Source organism: Carlito syrichta, unplaced genomic scaffold (assembly GCF_000164805.1).
Source record: "Carlito syrichta isolate Samal-C Ts95f unplaced genomic scaffold, Tarsius_syrichta-2.0.1 Scaffold303179, whole genome shotgun sequence".
Classification (NCBI taxonomy): Eukaryota; Metazoa; Chordata; class Mammalia; order Primates; family Tarsiidae; genus Carlito; species Carlito syrichta.
Genome location: NW_007247275.1, coordinates 449,406 through 472,171, shown reverse-complemented (window position 1 = coordinate 472,171; position 22,766 = coordinate 449,406). Strand labels below are relative to the sequence as shown.

Below are 22,766 nucleotides of genomic sequence, written 5' to 3'. Positions count from 1 at the left end.
TTAATTCTTAAGTCATCTGGAATTTATTTTGGTGCATAATTTAAGATCAGGATTTAACTTGATTTTTTTTTCCCCCAAATAACCTATTTTTCCAATACCGTCTTCATTGGTTTATGTTGCTTCTATTATCATATACTAAGTTCCTATGTATATGGGGATCTATTTGAAGATTTCTATTCCATTCTACCTATATTTTTCCAGTTATTTGTACCAACACCATACCACTTTAATTCCTATAATTTTAAAAGACATTTTTATCCGTCAACGTAAGTTCTTCCATATTCTTATTTGACAAAGTTTTAGTACCAATTATCATCTACTGTTCTTCCAGATAAATTACAATCATTTTGACAGATTCCTAAGAATAATTCCATTATGAGGCATCACTGAACATATATATTAATTTGAGGAGAACTGAAAGTATCATAGTATTCAATCTTGCCATTGTGGTATATGATATATATCTTTATCTCTTAAATCTTTATATCTCTTAGTAAAGTTGTGTAGGCTTAGTTTTTATTCAAATTTCTACTTTCTTTAGATATTTTGTATTCTACTTTATTTTCTCTGTTATATTTCTTAACAGGTAACTTGAGGTGTTTAAGAAAATTTTTCTTTCCCTTGTAGCTGTTCATTCTACAGAACCTCCTTATTAAGTTTAAGTATTAATATTTGAAAGTTGATTTTCCTGGGTTCTGCAAGAAAGGCATCATGCCTCTTATCTCGTTTCATATCTTACAGAGTTGATCAGCCTCCCCAAATACTATCCAGTCATAAAATACAGCCTGAATGTAGCATATGCCGGGCATGGTTTTATACATTTTTCATGTAGTATCTCATTAAATGCTCACGACAACCCTCTGATATAAGAACTTCTGTTGTTCTTATTTTATAAAAGGAAAAACTGAGGTATGGAGAGGTTAAGTAGTCAGTCCAGGTCAAGCTCCTAGGCTCTGCCTGTTCTCCCAACCGCTCTCGCAGGCTTCACTACTAATTTTGAAAAGAAATTTGCCAGTACTAAGAATGACACTGGAAGATTGTCTGAGGTGATTTAAAAAAGAAAACACTTGTGTATGACTCAGAGCGATCACTCATTCAACACACCTTGCCTGACCCTCAGGGGCCAGACACTATCCAAAGGCTGAGAGTACCCTTCACTTTAAAAAATAAGATAGCTTTTAAACGAGTAAAGGCACTGAGTTACACCCAATTTCTGTTTTGTTCTGCATCTGCACATATGTAGGTATTCATTCACCTTTACTCTTCTGATGGGCAGTGTTACATGAAGAAATTTCCAATGACCTCAGCTTCCTGTATGACCTTCCTAGCTGAGATGGAGGAGAGTTATGAATGCCTATACACATATAAATAGCTTGCTTTCTCTTATTCGCAGATTTTAGCAATAATATTATCCTCTGTAGTTGTCCAGCTTCCTGTCAGGTCTGGAAAAGCTCAAAGTTATTGTATATCATATGCCACAATGGCAAGATTGAATACTATAATACTTCAACTCTTCTCAAATTGATATATACGTTCAGTGATACCTCAAATGGAATTATTCTTAGGAATCTGTCAAAGTGATTGTAATTTATCTGGAAGAACAAATAGATGATAATAGCTACAAAAACTTTGTCAAGTATGACTATAAGTGAAAACACAAACCTAGAAAATCTGAACAAACTCACTGGTAGAATAGTCAAGCCACAGGGCCTATATTGGATGTTATTTTTAAATAAATTTTCTAATTTTTGCTATGGGTGTTGGTATTTCAAATTTTCTTCTTCTTGGGTTGATTTGAGGATTTTCTCAGAAAAACTACCCATTTCAATGAAATTATCAAATCTACTATAGATATATCATTTTCTTTTCGTGTGTAAATTTTATCTGTAACTGACTGTGAACAATCAATTGCGATAACTCATTACCTTTGGACCGGCCTCATGTGTAAATTTTATAACCATTGCTATTGTCTGCTTTCAAATTTCTATTTTTTTCTTTTTTCTTAGATTTACAAAAGATTGGTCTATTTTATTATACAGGTTGCTGTTTAAGAGGCGACTCTTATTTCCTACAGGTTGCTGTTTAAGAGGCAACTCTTATATATCTTAATAATCTTTTTTACTTTTTAATTCACCAATTTCTACTTTTAATTTTTTTTCTACTGCCCTTATATATTTTTTCTTTTCTTTTTCCTTTTCAAATGGGTATTATTCTTTTCAAACTTCTTGAGTTGATAGCTTAGTTCCAAATTTTAGAGTTATTTAGAAAAATATTTTGTAAATGTCTGTGATTTTTTAAATATTATTTAAAATATATTATTGTATTGTGTCTAGAAAGCATAGTAGATAGGCTTTCTGGTTTGAAAAATTAATTGGTGTTTTCTTCATGGCCTGCCGTGTATATGATGGGTGTTTTGTAGCTGTTCCATAGATGCTTGTTTGCAGTGCCCAAATCTTCAATCTGTGTAAATAATATGACCATAAGCACCCCAAACATGGTTTTACATTTTGCTCAGTCTTCTACCCAAGCACCAAGCACAGTTCCTGGCATGTGGCAATCAAGCAGTAAATATAAGTTAGCTGGAATTAACTAATTACATCTAATTACTAGATTAGTGAGCATTTTTAAGTCTTTCAAAAACATCCCTCCATCTGTCCTTATAAGTATCACATTCCGTTCACAAACTTAACCTGTAATGTACTCGGTCCCCCAAGGGTATGTGTGCCCTTTCACCTAAAGAAAGTTCTTCGGATGCATTTTTGATGGAGATTTCTGTTCGCTTCTTCAGAAACACCTAAGATTCATAGTAAATAGAGTAAGGTTGAAATGCACTGAGGGCCCTAAGAGCAGTACCAAGTGCCAGGGGCGGGCACTTACAACCAAATGCCCGCCACAGAGCTGGTTAGAACTACTTTAATGACTATCATTTCCTGAGCACTCAGTGTGCCCTAGACACCAAGTTAGAGAGGTCGTCAAGATTGTAACAGATACTCAGTAAGTGCCATGGTAAGTGAAAGTACAAACGGACACGTGAACAAACCCGCATTTGTCATTACCCCCTCTCCTTTGGGACCTACTCACCTCTCAGCACTGTAGAAAGAAACTGAAAACATCATTTAGGGTTACATCAGAACCCCGCTGGGGCTCTGGGACCATCAGTACATCTTAGGCCACATCCCATCTCCTACCTGTCTTTGCCACTCCCGTTCTTCAGATTCACGTCTGTGCCATTAGAAACTAGGATTTTCACAAGCCTAAAGGAAACAAATTTCACTGTAGCTAGAGAAATCGCTTTGATGACTTGGAACCCACAATCATCCATTAAAAATGAATAACACTATATTCAAAACACATCTTTGCAACACTTTCTTTTCCATCTTCAAAAGCCACCTGGTTTTGAAATAGGGCACTTATTAAACCAGAAAACTACCTCTCCATACCCAAAACATGAGCTTTTCCCTTTTAGTTTGATTTGAATTATTCATTCGAATCAAACCAAAACATATAAAACAAATTGGACTATCAAAATAATTCACTATCCTTTTCATGGCCATTTAAAATACATTCTTAAAACACATTTCTATTTTTTAATGGCATTTTAGAAATTAAATGATTGAAAATATGGTATTAGCATTAATGCTTACCTCTGTACAGAATAAATAATAGAGTGTGTCAGTGAAAGTTATACCTTAGAAACTTAGCAGAGTTTTCTAGAATTTCTATCCCTCCTCCACCTTTTTTTAAAAAAAGAAATTCAAATTCCAGTAACCAGTTTTCCCAGGACATATAAAACACATTGCATGTAGTTAAATGGTTACCTGTCTTCCTTAACAAATGATTATATAATTTACATTCTCTCCTACATGTTGCATAACTTTGGGATAAAACAGCTGAATTTGTAAGCCATTCTAGGGTACAATTTGAAAAAGAAAAAAGAAAATTGGTTTCTTCTACAGCCCTTTTCCCTCCCATCCCTATACTGACCGGAGCCATTGATAAAGCAAAATTTCAACCGCTCAAATAGGAAAACAAGAGCCATACCTGGTGAATCCTTTTTGAGCAGCAACCATCAAAGCTGTAAAGCCAAACTTATTGGGAACATCGACCTTCACGTGGCTTGGGAAAAACAGAGAAAAGAGATTCACACGCTCAGCATAGCTCCCTACAGAGTCAAAGCTGATGGCTCTTGCAGAGCACAGGTGGCTAAAATGGCTCATTTTACACAAAATTCCAGTTTCTTCTGGGCCATTAAGTTTTTGTTGTCTTAGACTACCCTGCCTAATATTTTTAAAGATTCAAATTTACAAGAAAAGAAGAGAAAATTGCTGTGATTTCACCTAAAATAGTCACTCCCTTACACTCAAAACCATTATGCCAGCCGATAAAGCACTCTTGGCTGAGCACAGCCTCCCTAAGTGAGCCGAGGACAGCTCCGAACATGGGTCTGCATCTCACCCACCGGGTATAAAGCGATGCTGCTCAAGGGAGGAAAGCAGAGGTCTTAATGTCAACTTAGAAGCTTTGGCTTTTTGTGGGAACCTTCTCTTCTCCAAATTGTAGAGCCCTGGTTCACAAATGACTTGCCTTCCAGGGCACAAAACTATTGATTCAAAAACAGTCTAGATGATTCAACTAGTTTTTCATTTAGGAGGAGACTTCAAACATCTCTGCAACAACTTTTTTTTTTTCCTTTCGTGTTCTATCAACCTTTTAAGTTAGAAAGCAGCTGATTTAGTGATACCATAGTTTCATCAGGAATTAGATGTGGGCACTTTGGGGTGAAATTTGCCTAAGTTCTGTAGCATTATGAGCAAGAGACAGAAATAATTTCGGGGAAGAAAATTACACCGACTCATAATTGCCTTTTACAATTTTCATTAAATAATTACAAAATATAACATTTACATGGGGCTTTGTGAACATCTTTATTAACTTTGCTTTATTAACTCACATCAGTCACCAGAGATCAATTTTTGAGGCAGTTTCAAAGGCGTGGGAATTTTTAGGAAAACAAAACAAAGCTATGTTATGTATTTCTAAATGCTTTATGAGCATAAAAAAAAAACACTGGCAGAGTTCTCTCACCCTCCTTGAAGTATTCGAACAAGCAAATCTTCATCATTCACATTGACAGCTCGATGAAAGTGCTCACTACTTATGGGCTCTCCTGAAGAAATTAGATGGAAAGCAGTCATCCAAAATATAATGAAAGGAGATTCATTCCAGCGCTTTTCCTCCTGTGGCCTTGAATGGATGTTCATCTCGAGGAAAGCACTGGGCTGTTCCTATAAGCATATCTTACATTTCCTACTCAACTGCTGCTTCTACTGAAAAAGACCTTGTTTTCACATATTAAGAGAACATTTAGATGACCTAAAGGCTTGGGCCATTTTCAAGTTATAAAGTATTGCTTTGTGAATGTTGTTCAGATATTTGAAAATAATCCTTTCAGATTTCATAAGACTTAATAGATGTCTCTTACAAGCGAGGAAAACCTCAGCAGTTGTCACAACATACTCGTTTTATTTGCCAAAGAGTCGTTAAACTACTTGAACAAACAAAAAAGAACAAAGTGCTTTAACACTGGAAATTGAAATGTTCAGTTCTTCCCAGGAATATGACACACGTATTAGCCTTGACTCCCCTGAGCTCGTGGGGGCAGAAGGGGACATACCCACCGGGATGTGGGAAGAATTAGGAGCAAACCCAATTAGAGGAGAAAGCTTGAGAGAGACCAGAAGAACACCGGGAATAGCAGGGAAGGAGGGCACCATGTGTCCAGGGTCACTTTAGCTCCACCGGGTAGAGAATAGAACAGGTATTTGAGTTTATAACCCCTGGTCTAAATAATCTCAAGGGTTTCATTTATTCATTCAACAAACGTTTCCTGAGTCGCTTACCTCTCAAGTCTTGCACCAGGCGCTGGGGGTCCCAGAGAGAAGGAGACAAACATACCCTCCCACACCGCACATTCACACCACAATGCTTACTTTCTGCCTATTACTATTCTACACCCTACGAGAAAATGTCCACACCACCCCACGTTTCCCCACTGCTCCCCAGATTGCCTCACCCCCCACCCCCAACCTCTTCCAGTCTGGCCTGCAGAGGTCAGGCAGTCCCTCTATTCCTGCTCCTTGTAGTGGAAACTCATTGGAACGTTGTTCTCGGGCAGAGGAGACACTTTTCTCCGGGTTTCCTCAGAGGGCTTTAGTGGTGCAAAGTGAACTGGACAAAGTACAAACTGGGAAAACAACGGACCAGGAAAATATAAAGGTCTCTACCAGAACAACCTTTCGCCAGTACCCTTTCTTTCTTTTTTCTGGTAACAATGAATGTATGCCAAGTTTAAATTGTTTTGAAATAATAATTTTGTCTGCTCGAGTTTGTCGATTCCTTACAGATCTTTTCAGTCACGTTATGCCTCCCTTTAATCATTCCACACATATTTTTAGACCAAAAATTTCAAATAAAAGTGTCCCAATAAACCACCAAAAGTCAAGGCCACAATTGTCCCTGGCCTTCTAAGGGAGGTCGTGCCTGCTCCACTGGTTTTGCCGGGGCATCTAAGGAAGGAAGCAGAGTTTTCTAATCCAGAAGACATTTGGCAATTTCTGGCGTCATTTTGGGTTGTTACAACTTAGGGCGTGATGTTACTGGCATCTAGCCTAGGATAGAGGGCGGAGACGCTGCTAAACATCTATAGTGCACAGGACAGCTCCTGCCCACAACAAAGAATCGCCCGGTCTCAAAATGTTAGTAGTACCGAAGTGGAGAACCCTGGGCTAAATGAATGTGTTCTTAAAATTATCACGTGTCCCATTCATACTTTGGGTGGATGAACTAAGCACATAGACTGTTTCCCTTTCCTGCTGCTTCTCAGAGAGGAGAAGAAAGTGGAATGTTTGTGAAAGTCTCTGCTATCCTCTTTCTTCTGTGACTCTCAAGTTTCATCTGCCACTAAAACATATAAAAACAAGTCATTCGGACAGAATCACCAGCAATCCAATATAAAGCTCACCCTATTTCTATCAAATTTTAAAATGCGTGGCATCCTAAATCAAATCCTATTCATTAAGCTATATATAGGACTTATTGCAATGATTTTTAAATTGACCTCCAAACCCCAAGACTCAGAAAGGCTAAGTTGCCCAAGGGGCCCCCAGTTAGGAGAGGACAGGTCTTTTGGAAGGCCTCGCTCGCTCCTTCCCATTAGCATTTAATAACTAAATGCTGAGGTAGCTAGCAAATTCCATTCTTATCAAATTCTATATGCTATATGCTTCCATTCTTATCAAATTCTGACTACAGGCAGAGATCTTAAATAAATAAGTAGTGTTAAATGAAAGACTCTGCCCCCAAAATCTTCAGAAATGTGCTCACTTCTTGGGATTTCAAGGAAAGTTCTAAGAGCACACATCCCATGCATGGCCTCTCTGCACTGAGCCCTCCACGACACAGCCTCTATCTTACCTGAACAGCAAGGCTCGGTGGCTCAGCCTGTAATCCCGCACCTTGGGAGGCTGAGGTGAGTGGGTTGCCTGAGCCCACGGGTTCGAGACCCGCCTGGGCAACTTGGTGAGCCCTCATCTCTACAATCAATCAAAAAATTAACCGGGCGTGGTGGTGCACGCCTGTAGTTCCAGCTCCTTGAAAGGCTGAGGCGGAAGGATCGCCAGATCCCAGCAGGTCGAGGCTGCGGTGGCCGGGAGCAGCCACTGCACTCCAGTCTGGGCGACAGAGTGAGACTCCAACTCAAAAACAAAAAAAAACAGCAAGGCTCTCCCGGTAGGGGGGTATTTCCTATCACCTCCTACCAGGAAGCTCTGCACCATACAAACGTCAGAAAACAAAACGAGGTCATTTGTGCTTATGAGCCTGAAGACTGTTTGTAGCAAAGACCAGCATTTTTGATATTGTCATATAATTAGTAAATATCTTACCAATTTCGGCTTCTGCCAGAGGTAATCAGCACTTGACAACTAACTCTGAGAACAACGGGACACCTCACAGAAGAGAGGGAAAACAACCTAATCATTCACCAGTCCTTGCTGAAAATAGCATTGGGGGTCGAAAGCCCTCTCTCAGTATTAACTCCTTTGCTGTCCTCACTCTACTACCAGAAAGCAAAGAGAGAACTGAAGATGGCCACCGGAACTCATACGAATCAAACAGGCAAAGAAGAGTCTCAGTGCGCGTGAATTTGACAAAGAAACAGAAAATAAATGAACAGGCCCTTGTCTGCAGTGACCGGCACTTCCTTCTACGCCCACCCTAAGCCAGAGTCCCAAGGAACAGAGAGGAAATTCCAGGGCGAGCAGAATGTTCCATTCCTCCCACCCCTGAATCCTTCAAGGCGTGTGGGCCTGGCCCAAGGGAATGCCAGCAATTTGTGCAATGGAGTGTTTTTTTTAAAAAAGGCAGGCCCTTACCTTTGTGGGTCTGTCTTTCTAGTGTTTACCCTGAGAGTTACAGTTGCAAATATCACACCCATCCTGCCCATGGTGAGGTTGTCCGCCGATGCTCATTTGAGTCGGATGAAACTCACCAGTCAGGGCCACGTGAGTAGGGACACCCACAAGGAGAAGGACAGAGTAGTCTTGGGGAGGCCATCACTCATCTTCTCTAAGAGGGTCAGTTAGCTGCGGATGCCCCAGCAGATATTATAATATGGCGACAACACCTTGCCTGGTGAAATTTAAGTCTTTATTAAAAGCAGTGAATAAATCATGAGCTCATTGGAGAAGATATTTGCCAATTAGCAAGTAGCAGCTGTTTTTCTTTCTTTTTAAGAGCCCAACTGATTAAAATTGCATGCCTCATTTAAGCAAGAATCTCATGTACTTTACCTGGGGGGAAAAAAAGGCTGAGCAGCCTTTATTCAAACAAAGTACATGCTTTTGTGATTCATTAAAACATTCTCAAACTGAATGCAAATTGTCAGCCCACAGAAGCACTTTCACTTGCACTGTACAATGTGCACATTTTAAACTCTTTGTTTAGCACAATCTGCCTCCATAAGAGTGTCTGCTTTGTAGATTATAAAAGTAACAATAGCATAAGAGAACTGCAGCCAGTCAGCAGAGCCAAGAGCCTGCCCCCACCAGAAGGAAGAGGATACCTGATCTTCACCACCCAGGAGAGCCCCACGAGGCTGAGATGGCTTCTGGGCTGCAGGCAGTCATGCTATCACGTGGCAGGGAAACGGTCAGGAAACCCCCAGCATACTTGGTCATCACCAGCATGCCCTCAACCCTGCAGGAAGCCTTTTCTAATAACTCGTGGAAGCCATGGGGCTGTAAGGACAAATGCCCTGAACCAGCTCTCCGTGGCTGCCTCTCTAAAGCCAGCTCAGCAAAGAGAAGACATCCAGCCCGTTGGCACAGCCCCCATCAGCTGACAGGCAGAGAGCTAGGGTGGTTTCCACCTTCCCAAAAGAGCTTCTGATGGTACAGCAACTCCATGTAAACTCTGATCAGAAGGTCCAGAAGTCACCCCCCGGCTTTGATGTCCTATTAAGAGGATACCAGTAGCCACTTTGGTGGTAGAACCAACCATATTCACCTGGCCGGTTCAAGTAGACCCTCTCTGGCCGGTGGAAATCGAATCCATCTCCCAGCTGACGCTGCGGGGAGACACTGCTCTACCTGGGGAGGAGGTGAAGCCTGTGGCCAAGGGGGGAAGCTACATAACAAATTCCTCCCACCCTCCACCACCGAGCTTTGGCTATGGAGTAGGTTCCGCAAACACAGCAGTGGAACGGACAGAGGAGGGAGGGGACTGTGGTGGCCAGGAACCTGTGGGTGGATGGGGATAGTGACAGGACGGGAGAAAGCTGGAGGGGTCCTGGGAGAGCACTACGGTCTGGAGCTCCCCTGGAGAATCCCTGTTTAAATCCGAGGCTCCCTTTGCCAAGTCTTTCTCCTGCTGTCTCCTCCTCCACGCCCCAGGCCTTCCTTCCGCGTGGAGAGAACTCACCTCCAGCTGGTCAGCCTTCTTTCCCTTCCCCTAGGGACTCCAAAGGCTGAATATCTCCCAAATAAAAGCAAATGCTTTCAACACTGCCAGATTAAGGATTACTTTCCTGCCTGCATCTCCATAATTGACCATTTCACTTCAAAAGTCTCCTCTGAAACTGTATTTTTTCACAGCTAGCTGAGATCATACAGGAATGTGGGCAGAGCCATCACTCTCAGCTTTAACTGAACACTTAGTTTACCAAACTAAGATCCATTCCCCTAATGTCATGTTTGTCATGGAAGGTATTGTGGTTAACTCAAAGTCTGAATTATCTTTAGTCCACACAAAAATTGTCATGAAGAAATGCCGAAAGGACATGGTGGAAAGCCACAGAAAGTATGTACATACAAGCCAAATGCTACATTGAGTAAAACCGAAAAAATACTCAAAAAAGTAAGATCTCCTTCATGCAGCCAGAGAAAGTCCTGCCTGTGCTTTCAGTGGGTGAACCGTGAGGAACATTTGTGACCACTGTGATCTTCACAACATTCTTGTTCAGAGACAGCTCTGGACACACATCTTTAAAATGCTTTAAGACAACAATCTCAGAATGTATCTTAAAACTTAGCGGGGGCTGGGTGGGATGGCTCACACCTATAATCCCAGAACTTTGGGAGGCCGAGGTAAGAGGACTGCCTGAGCCCATGGGTTCGAGACCAGCCTGGGCAACTTGGCGAGACCTCATCTCTACAATAAATCAAAAAATTAGCCGGGCGTGGTGGCACGTGCCTGTAGTTCCAGCTACTTGGAAGCCTGTGGAGGAAGGATCGCCTCAGCCCGGCAGTTGAGGCTGCGGTGGCTGGGAGTGTGCCATTGCCCTCCAGTCTGGGTGACAGAGTGAGACTCCAACTCAAAAAAAATAAAAATAAAAATAAACTCAGCAAGGACAAGGCTGAAGTGGTCAGAGACATCGTGGCCGACCTCTTTCGCCCTCCTCAGTGTGGGGCTCTCCTTCCCAGAGTTCTCTGTGGATGGAAATGACACCGTTCATTCTCCCTCACTCCTGGGGTCCCTAGGAATCAGATCTACATGGCAAGTCAAGGCACATACCCTGAGGCTATCCACAGTGGACAAGATGGTGAACTGATGTCCTCCCTTGGGGACACTTCAGCCAACGGCTTGCTTGACTGTGTAAGAACCTTCACTTGGCCCGCTGCCCTGTGGCCAATCTCTGAAGAAAGGTGACTCCACCTTTGTGTGCCAAGCATCTACTATCAGGACAGTCCTGGGCACAAAAGTAGCTCTCCCAGTCTCTGGAAGCATGATTAGACTTCCCTCATGCTATGTTACGGCCAGGCCCAACCAGTAAACAATATTATCACAGTGTTTAAAAATGGAATCATTTCTGCTGGTGGTGAGGCCGGACAAAAGGCAGAATATTTTTCCTCTAAACGGTTTGACTTGCCATTTATCTTCAGGCAAGGGAGCGTAAAGTGTTTGTATACTCACTGGTCGTAGCTACCGAGACGACTGGGCTGTACTCATAGTCACCAGAGGGGCTGGTGACCTTCAGGCGAAATCTATACAGCGTCCTCGGTTCCAGACCTTCCACAACGTGCTTCGTTGCATATCCCCTAGACAGGAGGAAACACACTTACTGACGACGCCAGCTAATCGAATCCACACTTTCTGGTAAGCCCCAAAAAGGGAAGATGGAAGTGATTTTTGATTACCTCTATTTCCAAGACAGATCTGATCTTGCCTAGTTGAACTCCTTGAGAATGAAGGACAAATCGCACGCATGGCCCCTTGAACCCTACCCAGCAGGGTGCCCTCTCTGTCCCCCAGGGCCTAGCCCTAGCCAGACACATAGCTGGCATGGCAGTTTGTACTTCTGAGAAATAATCATGTTAACCCATGACATCTGTCCTCAAGTGACCAAGTTTCACATTAAGCTGAGACAGGCAGTTAAATCCTATATACGTGATTTTCAATGGGGTCTTTGAGTGAGGCAAGGCTTTCGGATACCCGGCGACATACCTATTGCAGTCAAAATACCACTATGGGGAAAGGACCCGAAGAAGTAAGTGCACGATGTCTTGTAGCCCAGGAGCAAATTACAGCCCAACCCGGGGCTCAGACAGCACATAAGAGACAACTCTAACATCATGCCACATGGTTAAGTGCATCTAGGAATGTTTGTGGGAGATGGATGCAGAACACTTCCAGAATAGAAATCTGATTAGCGGCTCGCAATAGAAATCCACATGCCTCCAGAGGGAAGAAGTGCTGAGTCTAATCATTTGGAGTCCACAAAATGAGCACCAAGAAATGCAGTTAGGCGGTCTGCCTGCCTGCTCAGAAGATGCTGGGACCCAGCAAAAGTACTAAGACTCCATCCTCTGCTTGTGAGGCAGGTGCCAGGATCCTGGCTTTGACTTGGTGCGCATGCTAGGATATCAGCTCTCCAAAAGTTGACAGAGGTGTATGTATGTCCCATTATTCCCCAAAACATCCATTTTCCTTTGCGGTAGACAACCTTTATTGGTGTCTCACTAAATTCCATGTATCTCTTTTCAAATCCTATATCTAAGTTTTTCTTTTCTCATATTCAAAGGTTTGGTTTTTGAGAGGACTGCATGTGTCGACTATTTCCAGCTCTTTCTCCTCTTCTGCTTCAACACGAATCCAGTCCTTGGTTCTCCTCCCTTCAGAATACTCTCCAACTAGCTCCTTAGACTCCAAGCTTACCATTGTTTTCTCCATTTTCCCCCCTGCTTCTAAGTTTTCTTTTATTCTCAACAGAGCCGTTGCAGAGGCCAGAACCATTATTTGAGATTCACAACAATTTTTCAAGGATGCTGATATATAACCCAAATGTTTATATGTCAATTCCATTTCATGCAACCCAAAAGTATCTAGTGTCCACCACTTGGGCGGTTCTGACCCAGGCTACCATGTAGCTCTGGACCAGCTTGGGGCCAAGATAAACCTGTCAACAATGAGGTGACCCATCTTCCTACTGATGGGGTGGCCAGAAGAGGACCATCAAGGACAGTGAGGAAAGGACAGCTGAGTCAGGCTGAAACGACAACGCTAGAGTTAGTATCATCACTCATAAAAGCTCACCTGAAAATGACGCTTTCGATCTGGGCTAGGAAGGTGAATTAACATCTCATCTGTTAATCAAACAGCCTCGCCCACTCACTTCCAGATCCCACTCAAAAAGCAGTCTTCTCCTGAAGGAGGAGGCAGGATACTAAGTGTGTGGCCAGAGAGCAGACCCAACACTTGTACTGGAGTAAAGAGTATCCCTAAGGGAGAACCCAGAGGGTCTAAGTTCCTTCAGACAATCTCATCCATCAAACAAGGAATTTCTCTACTCTGGGTAGAGGAAGGGACAGAGGGAGTGAGGTGCCAGGAGCGTGCCTTCCAGTGGAGGTATCTCTGGCATCCAGTGAAAAGTAGGGTAAGGGACTTCCTACAGACAGGAAGCCATCTCCCACACAGTCTGAGAAAAGAACTTCTCAGCTAGGTAGAAACAACACGCAACCCCTGGGAAAAGCATGGGCTAGGTGCTCTCACTAGAGTGCAGAGTGTAGTAGCATCTGGTATGTCACAGAGAGAGGTATCTCAGTGAAACCTGAAAACCTACAGAACCATCTTTGAAAACTGTGAAACGTTTGCAAAGATCCTCTTTGCTTGGTGTTTCTCTCCTTTCCTATTTATTCAAAATGTGAGATCTCGAGGTAAAATAAAGTGCTAAACACTCTGTTCCTTTTTTTTTTCCCATCACAAGTTACCTGAGGCACCAAGAGACTTATTAGGTGTCGTTCTAACAGAACCAAGAAAAAGACTAAGTGTGCTAAGGCACCTCTGACCACATGTCTATGCTTCCCTGCTCTTTGCTGGTGGATTCAGTCTGCTGACTGACATTGTCTTTACTGGAAGCACATTTCTCTTCACCTAAAGGGAGTCACATGTGCTAGAACGTCAGTTGAGTTGGCCTCCACAGTCCTTCCTCCCATCCCTGCAAGCACATGTCTCTCTCCCCACAGAGTCAGAGTCTAGTTCCTCTCCCCTTGAACAGGATGCAACATGGCCAAAGCGATGCTGTACAGCTCTGGGACTGGGCCTTAAGGTGCCCGGAAGCTCCTGCTTTCACTCCCTTGGAAGCTAGCCACCTTGTAAAGGAGTTCAACCTCCCTGCTGGAGAGAAAAGCCACCACAACAGAAGATGCCAGACCACAAAGGGAGATAAGGAAGTCCAGCCAGCCTCCTGCTGTCCCAGCCATCTCAGCTGAGGCATCGCACGCGAGTGAAGCCATTTGGTTCTGCCAGCCCCAAAAGAGGTGCACTCAGCCAAGACCACATGGAGCAGAAACAAACCATCAACACCCTGCCCAAATTGCAGATCACTAGCAGACACATGACTGTTTCTGCATTAAGTCACGAAGTTTGGGGTGGTTTGTTATGCAGCAACAGATAACCGATATATCACATATTAACAAAAAAAAGCCACAAGAAAAATAATAAAGAAATGATACCAATGGCATTTGAAATTTTTAAATCAAGAAACCAAGAAAGTAGTTAAGTGTTAAAAATAGACATTAATACATTTACCATAAAAGTAAAAGCTCTAAAACCAAGATAAATATTCAGAAAAACTGCATGGACTAAAAAACAATAATTTAAAAATGAAAAAATATCAGCCTGGCACAAAGTAGTCTCATAAGTGGTGGATTTTATTGTTAAGAGAGCATAGGTTCATGAATGCTTACTTAGATATTTGAGCCATAGAAACTGAGCCCTCCACAATCTGGCCAGGTACAGTGGCTCATGCCTGTCATACTAGAAGTTTGGAAGGTGAAGGCAAGAAGACTGTTTGACCCTAAGAGTTCAAGACCAGCCTAGGCAAGACCTTGTCCCTACAAAAGAATTTTAAAATTAGCTGAGCATGGTGGCACATGCCTATAGTCCCAGCTACTTGGGAGGCTAAGGTGGAAGGATCGCCTGAGCCCAGGAAGTCTAGGATGCAGTGAGCCATGACTGTACCACTGCACTCCAGCCTGGGTGACAGAGTGAGACCTCAACTTAAAACAAAACAAAAAGAACAACTTGTGGCATCTGAAAAGATCGTTAGAAGTTCAAAGAGAATATAATATCCAAGCCTCAGTGGAATTCAATTCAAGGTATCAAAGATTTAACATAGTTTTAGTCAAAAATAAAACTAGAAGTGCTCCTGGTAGATTCCAATATTGCTAAATATCGTAAAATCACTCTAAAGCAAATAACACCTTTGTAACCCCTGGAAAGGGAAAAAGAAAACCGTTTTAGAAAACAGATGCTATGGAACACAGTTACGGAAGACTGAAGACTCTTACAACATCACTAGCGATGGGCCCAAAGAAAGTACCAGAGACATGGCAGGGGCCCAGGACACGAGTGCTCACTAGGCCCAGGACACAGTGATTCCAGTGCAGATGGAGATGGCTCACAAAAGCAGTTCGTCAAACCCACGGAGAAGCACAACTTTACACTATCTAGACGTGGTGATTTAAAGAAAGAATCTTACACCTGTATCCACAATAGAGGAAAATAATCCAAAAATATAGCCTTATTTTTCTCAGCCAATAGGCAAACATTTGATGCAAGAGCTAAGTAAATATGAAACATAAGAAACTAAATATTATAAAGCCCAAGGACTTAGTCACCAGATTTCTCTTTTCTGTCTGTACTCTCTGCCCGGTAGCATTCCAATCCTGCCTCATGCTAATGACTCAAATGTGTCTCTCTAACCAGACCCTTTTCCTGGCTCATTCTTTCTCAACAGCCTCTTTGACATCTCTACTCTGATGCCTGATGGTTTCAAACTGACCTTCTACTCAACCAAGTCTTCCTATCTCTGTTATTCCAGTTGCTTGGGCCAAAAACCTTGTTGCCAGCTGTGGAAGGCTAGATTTCTATTGTCGAATAGTGGTGTCCTCCCAGTGACCCTACCTGCTTGCTCTGTTGAATTCAGACATGGCTACATGTTCTGCTTTGAGAATGAAGTATAAACAGAAGTGAAGAGTGTCATTCTGAGTAAAAGCTTCAAAAAACAGTGTGCTGTGCACTCCCTCCTGCCATGGTGACAGACAACGGCCGCGCAGAGGCTGCTCCATCAGCCTGAGCTGGGGTGGGAAGACAATGCAGAATGGAGCCGTGGTCAACCCACAACCGGTATTTTGTGTGAGAAATGAGTTGCTGCTGTCATAAGCACTGAAACTGTGAAACCAACGCTTCATGCAGTATAACTTGGCATGTGTTGAATTTATATATAGATCTTGATGATCTCACATCTCATCTCCAGCCCACCGGCAAAATTTAGAGATCTAGCATTAAGCCTATCCTGCATTCACCCACTTCTCACCGTGTTTCATCTCTCACCTAAACGATTGGAAAAGTTTCCTAATCAGCCCTCCCTGCTGTTTGCTGCCGTGCCTCCCTACAGCCTGTTCTCAACGCAGCAACCAGAGTGATCCTCATACAACACAAGCCAGTTCATGCCCCTCCTCAGCTGAGCAATCACCAGTACTTTCCTCACCTCTCTTGGAGTAAAAACCAAAGTTCTCCCGATAACCCCAAGACCTAAGCAGGGCCCTCTCACCACCTGGCTGGCCTCACCCCTATTATTCTCTCTTTGTTCACTCCACTCCCCCATGTTTCCGAAACATACCAGGTACATCCCCACCTCGAGTCTCTCACTCGCTATTTGCTCCGTCTGGAATGTTCTTCCCCCAGATATTTGCAAGGCTCCAAGTATCCCTCACTTGCTTCAGGTCTTCACCGGAAGTTATCTTCTCAGTGAAGACTCTCCCCCATCTCTAGCTCAGGTCCCCAACTTTCCTTATGCCTTTTCTCCTTAGTACTTACCACTTTCTGTCATACTATCTATTTTCATACTTGTGCCTTATTTATTATTTGCCCTCCTCATTGTGAGGGAGCAACTTTTGTCCGTTTGTCCCCAGTGCCATATTCCCAGCATCCAAAGCAGTGTCAACACAGCAGGCACTCGATAACACATGCTAATGGAATTAATGAAATGCACAGTATGAGCACCAGTGACCACAGGAACTGTTGTGAGGGGGGAGAAAATAGGCTAGTAAGGGGAGCTTCTCACTCAAGGCAAAATCTGACCCGGGTGAAAGAAAGGATAGGGTGAGAGAAGGAAATGTGTCCAAACGGGGAAAATAGCTAAGCACGCATGCAGAAAAAGTCAAGGCATATTCAAAGGACAGTAGTAGATTTGATTGGAGGGTTTGTGCTCAGAAATAAGAGGCAACAAGAAAGGCGGACTGTGGGCGAACTTCCAAGGACATCAAATGCCAGTCTAAGGAGTCGGACTTTCATCCTTCAAGTAATGAATACCTACAAGAGGCCATTTGACAAAAGAGAGACTTACAAGATGATTAACCCAGCAGAATACTGGGTTAGAAGTTATACATACACAAAAAGAGGGATAGGCCAACTCATTTGATCAGAAAATTTGCTGGGCAGGTGTGGGACCCGAGGATCCATCAATGAGCTGGAGAGAAGATGAAACTTGGTGAAATGCCCCAGCCTAATAAGAGAATGCATAAAGCCGGGCTCGGTGGCTCAGCCTGTCATCCCACGCCTTTGGGAGGCTGAGGTGAGTGGATTGCCTGAGCCCGCGGATTCAAGACCCGCCTGGGCAGCGAGACCTCATCTCTACAATAAATCAAAAAATCAGCCGGGCGTGGTAGCGCCTGCCTGTAATTCCGGCTACTCGGAAGGCTGAGGAGGAAGGATCGCCGGAGCCCCGGCAGGTCGAGGCTGCGGTGGCCGGGAGCGGCCACTGCACTCCAGTCTGGGCGACAGAGTGAGACTTCAACTCAAAAAAAAAAAAAAAAAAAGAGAGAGAGAAAGCATAGCTGGGGTGGGGGAAGCATACCTCATCAATAAGGGTCCCTGCATAATCAACGTTTGTGTACCTCACCCTAAATTGTACCCCACATCTTTAAAATAAAAAATAATCATAATAAGGGGAAGTACAGGGAGAACTTTGCAAAGGGAGAATCACAAAACTCATCAACCAATCGGCTATGAGAAGCCATGGAAGAGAGTCCAAGTCAAAGCGCCACTGAATCACGATAGACCGATGACTGGTAGGAGCAGAAACTGACAAGTCAGGAAGTTCTTAAATCTACAACCCCAGCTTCAGATATTCTAGGTAATCACATTTGCTCGTTTTGATATCTAGAGAAAGTGATATTACAAGCAAAAGAGGTCAAGATTAATATAGCTTAATTCTGCCACCTAGCGTCAAGTTTTGTACGGTATAATTCTCTGAGGGAATGCAGGCGTTTTGCTACTGCCCCTAAAGTGAGAGAGTGAGTTCTCTGGTCTAGAGCAAGCAGGTCTTTGGGGAGAATGCAAATGACATAGACGCTCACATCAGGCTGGAAGATAGCGCACACTGCTGTGGTTTCCTGGGTGAGGTCACCCAGCAAAGGAAAAGAACCGAGGAAGATGTCCCTACCCACCTACCCAAGCACAGCTTATGCAAGAGATGTCTTTTTCTCTATTAAAAAAAAAAAAAAAACTCGTCATAATGTCTGCTTTTTGGTAGAAACTACCTTCAGAGAGTAACACATTACATGATTAAAATAACATTTTCAAACAGTCAAGCCGAAACTATTTTCACATCCTAACATTTCAGATAATTTTTTTTTTTTTAAGATACAGAGAAATTCCCCAAATATCAGGTATAATATCACTCGGATAACAGATAAAGTATATATATATATATATATATATATATATATATATATAAAATGCCACCTTGAGAAAAGCCCAGAAAAGTGATGGAACAGTTCTGTATCTTGACTGCATCAATGCCAATATCCAGATTGTGATACCACACTACAGTTTTCCAAGATATATTGAGGGAAGATGGAAAAAGGTACACAAAATCTCTCTGTATTATCTCTTACAACTGGATATGAATCTACAATTATCTCAAAATTAAAAGTCTAATTAAAAACCATATTTGTATTTCAATTTTGGTATTCCTCAATCACAGAAAGAGAGTCATTTTGCAAGTGATAAATCTGTCAAGGAGAAGAAATAAGGCAAAGATGATATGAAGACTAAGAAAAGATAACTTCTTGATTAAGTTATTGTTGCATTTATCTATTCATGCAACGAGTATTTTAAGAACCTGCTAAGAGGCTGGAAATAGAGCGTTAAGCAGGAATCTGATTTGTCTCTCACTAAGTTTAAATACTGGAGGGAAGACAGAAAATGAGCAAGCAAGGAAAATAATTCCAACAGAGGTAAATGCTACGAGGCATATGATTCACAGTGCGGAGATGCAGAAGGCTTGGGTAGAAGGATGACTACCTCGGATGGCCTTTTGACAAGATGTTTGATCTGAGATTTGCATGGTGCGAAGGAATCCACCACACCGAAACAGGAGGAAACAAGCAAGATCCTGATGTGGGAACCAGTCTGGCCTGGTCAAGGCTGAGAGACAGGGGCCAGTTTTGGTGTGAGACCGTTGACAGGGAGACAATGGTGTGACACGATATCAGAGAAGTTGGCCAGGGTAGACCATGCAGAGACCCCTCCCACGTCTATGAACACAACAGCCTCACGGGAACTTCGTCTACTTTCATCAAACTAGCTTTTGATTCTGTCTCTCCATTTTGGATTTTTCAAACACACTATTAGAATATTTCAGAAGTCAAAGAAGCTCTCAAAGGTACAGAAGGTTTAATTTCAAAGTTACTGCTAATGCTTATTTTCCCAAAGTTATAATTCATAAACGAGCATGAATACAAATGATGCTGACTCATTCTTTAATTTCAACACATGTAGTGGCTTTTGAGAGGTGACAGAAATCATTCTAGTTTATTAAGAACTCAAAGCAATTCAACACTGCACCTACGTATAAATGATACCGTAAGTGTGCATTTTGGGGTCTTCTTCTTCAATTGAGAACCTAAACCACTGCTCCTGAGGTCCGTGCTGCTTAGCTTTCTTCTCCAGATCCCAGTACAACTCAATGCTGTGATGAGTCACTCTGCCCACGACAGGTGGATGAGGCTTTGAGGACAGCGTGATGTCTAAAAAAAGAATGATACGAGATTTCAGGACCCCGTTTCCATAAGGAAGAGAGACCAGCTGAGTGGATAATAGCTGCTGGGTGATGGCGCTGTTTTTTTTTTATACCTCGGGCATACACGGAAGCACACCTCCCTGTTGCTTGAAGAACTAAAAAGCTGACGATACAAAATTCAGCTGATGCAGTGAGCTATCATATTCTTCAATAAGCAGATGGTACCATTCCCATCAATATCATACGTCATTCACGGACCCTTCAAAAAGGTTGGTTAACATATCGAACTAATTAGGTTGTGCTTTGAGCTGATGAAACTCAGTTTGCTGCTTTAATCCTTTAGTGAACTGTCTAATAAACAAAGTCAAGAGACAATACTATATCTGGTCCAAATATTTATAACATAGATGACAAAGAGTTGACAACTACAAACCAAACATGGAAAAAAATCCAAGAGGAATAACAAACCAGGCAAAAAATGAGCAGTGTACAAAACAGCAAGAACAAACAGCCAGTGTAATATATGAAAAGATATTCATGTCCCCTAGTGTTCACAGAAATTGATAACAAAGGGGTATACTTCTTTTTCTCTCTCTCTTTTAATTTTTCTTATTTTAAAGACGTGGAGTGCAATTCAGGGTTAGGTATACAAATGTTCGTTATGCAGGTCCCCTTGTTGATGAGGACAGATTTCCACTATTGTCAATCCCACCTCCTCCCACCTGGGCAGTTTCCTGCTACTGCCAATCCTTTTCTTATAGTATTATGATCATTGTTCCAGGTCCTCTTATGAGTGAGGACGTGTGATACTCAGTTCTTTGTTTCTGTGGTACATCGCTCAGTATTACAGATTCTAAGTTCATCCAGGTTGCTGTGAAATTCATGCTTTTGTCCTTCTTTATGGCTGTGTAATATTCCATCGTGTATACGTACATTTTTTTATCCAGTACAAAGGGGTATAATTCTATATCCAATTACAAATGAGTGAGTGAAAAACATGAGATACAAAAGGATACACTACACTTTGATGGCACACACCGCAACACTAGATACTACATATGTAGATATGTCGTAAAAGTTAAAGACAGTGACGGGAAGAACATTTGCCGCCTCAAAGATATAAAGGGAGGGACAGAGACCTGGTGGGGTGGGAAGGGTGTCTTATCTGTAAGGTGTTATTTCTTTATGCAAAGCATTTAGGACGATGGCAGAATGTTATCATTTTAAATATGTGGTACGTTGAACATATTACTACCTGCAATAATTTTGGTATGTTTGAAATATGTTTTTAAAACAACTAACAATAAATAACCCACATTATTCTTATGGGCATCTTGGTTTTCTTGAAGAAACTAATTTCAAGGTTTGAGATACTAATGGATATATGTGGAGAAGGAACTAATGAGGCAGATACTAACCTTTTAGCATGAGTCATCTCATGGAATCCCTGCAATTCTGGCTGTCAAACACAATGATGACTCACATCCTCACAGCATGACACCATTGTTGAGCAATTCATTTTTTTTTTTTCCAGAACCCTCTAAAGCCAAAGAGCAGAAGTGGTAGACTGTTATAAATTATTCCCAATATAACTAGAGGCCAACAATTATTTCCATTTCAAAAACATCTGGCCTGGAATCCCACTAGAAATTGGATAGGCAAGAAATTTGAAGTCAATGTTAAATTTCAAAAGGGACAACGCAAATGGTTCATCATGAATTTTTATGAGGTGCAAAAAGATAATATTCCCAGATACACAAGAGTTTTTCGTGCCTTACTTTTTACTAAATCATTGATATAGGCAAATAATGAGAAATCTCCGTCAGTGAGCTTGGCACCGGCCATAGATGGCCCACTGCCACCAGAGCTGGCCACAAGCCCACTTCCAGCTGCCAGCTCATGGTGGAGTCAGAACCCTCACTTCTAGTCATCACCCCTCCAAATTTGGTACAGAGCCCAGAAAAGGTGTGGTGTTAGGAAAGTTGATTATTACTCACTCTTTTCTTGGAGTGATTCAAACATAACAGCATTGTGGCTTCTCTTTGGTGTGCGTGAAGCCTTATTGAATGCTCACACCTGGTACCTACTGAGTCACATAGCTGGGCAACGCTTTGCTTACCCAAGAACATCCATGGTTAGTGCACTGCCCATCGGTGGCATCCTATGTCTTCTTTACATCAACACAAAAATTATCAAGTTACAAATCACCACTTGGGGAAGAATTGCTTTTCACAGAAAGCTATTAATGCCAGGTAGGACCTAGGTGGTCAGTACATTTATGAATGTCCTCAACTGATAAGAGCTCATTATTTTCAGGTGCCAAAAAATAGTGAATGAGACTAAATTTGTGTTGCTTTGTTTCTCGGCCAATTTAGGATAATTTAACAGGTATATTTTAATCCTTACAACATTATACCTATATAGTTTGTGTTTTCCTTTTCATAAAGATTATATATTTTTGTCATAACCTGTCAATATACATATTTTAGGATTTTGGTTTTAAGATCCTAAAATATGTATAGTAACAGGTCACTAACAAAATGCAAGCATCATAGCCGGGCTCGGTGGCTCAGCCTGTAATCCCACGCCTTTGGGAGGCTGAGGTGAGTGGATTGCCTGAGCCCACGGATTCGAGACCCACCTGGGCAACTTGGCGAGACCTCATCTCTACAATAAATCAAAA

At 42.3% G+C, this 22,766-nt stretch overlaps 1 protein-coding gene across 1 annotated transcript in view; it reads right to left on the bottom strand.

Annotated features, from left to right (window-relative positions):
• FANK1 (fibronectin type III and ankyrin repeat domains 1) overlaps positions 1–21,540 on the bottom strand; it is a 30,661-nt gene extending 9,121 nt beyond the window's left edge. The window contains exons 1-6 of the mRNA XM_021712308.1: positions 21,502–21,540; positions 19,913–20,090; positions 11,470–11,594; positions 5,086–5,167; positions 4,042–4,116; positions 3,189–3,254 (exon numbers count right to left, since the gene is read on the bottom strand). Coding sequence (XP_021567983.1) covers positions 3,189–3,254; positions 4,042–4,116; positions 5,086–5,167; positions 11,470–11,594; positions 19,913–20,090; positions 21,502–21,511 — 536 coding nt within the window. The 5' untranslated portion in view covers positions 21,512–21,540. The remainder of the gene's footprint in view (positions 1–3,188; positions 3,255–4,041; positions 4,117–5,085; positions 5,168–11,469; positions 11,595–19,912; positions 20,091–21,501) is intronic.
• Positions 21,541–22,766: the final 1,226 nt, after the last annotated feature.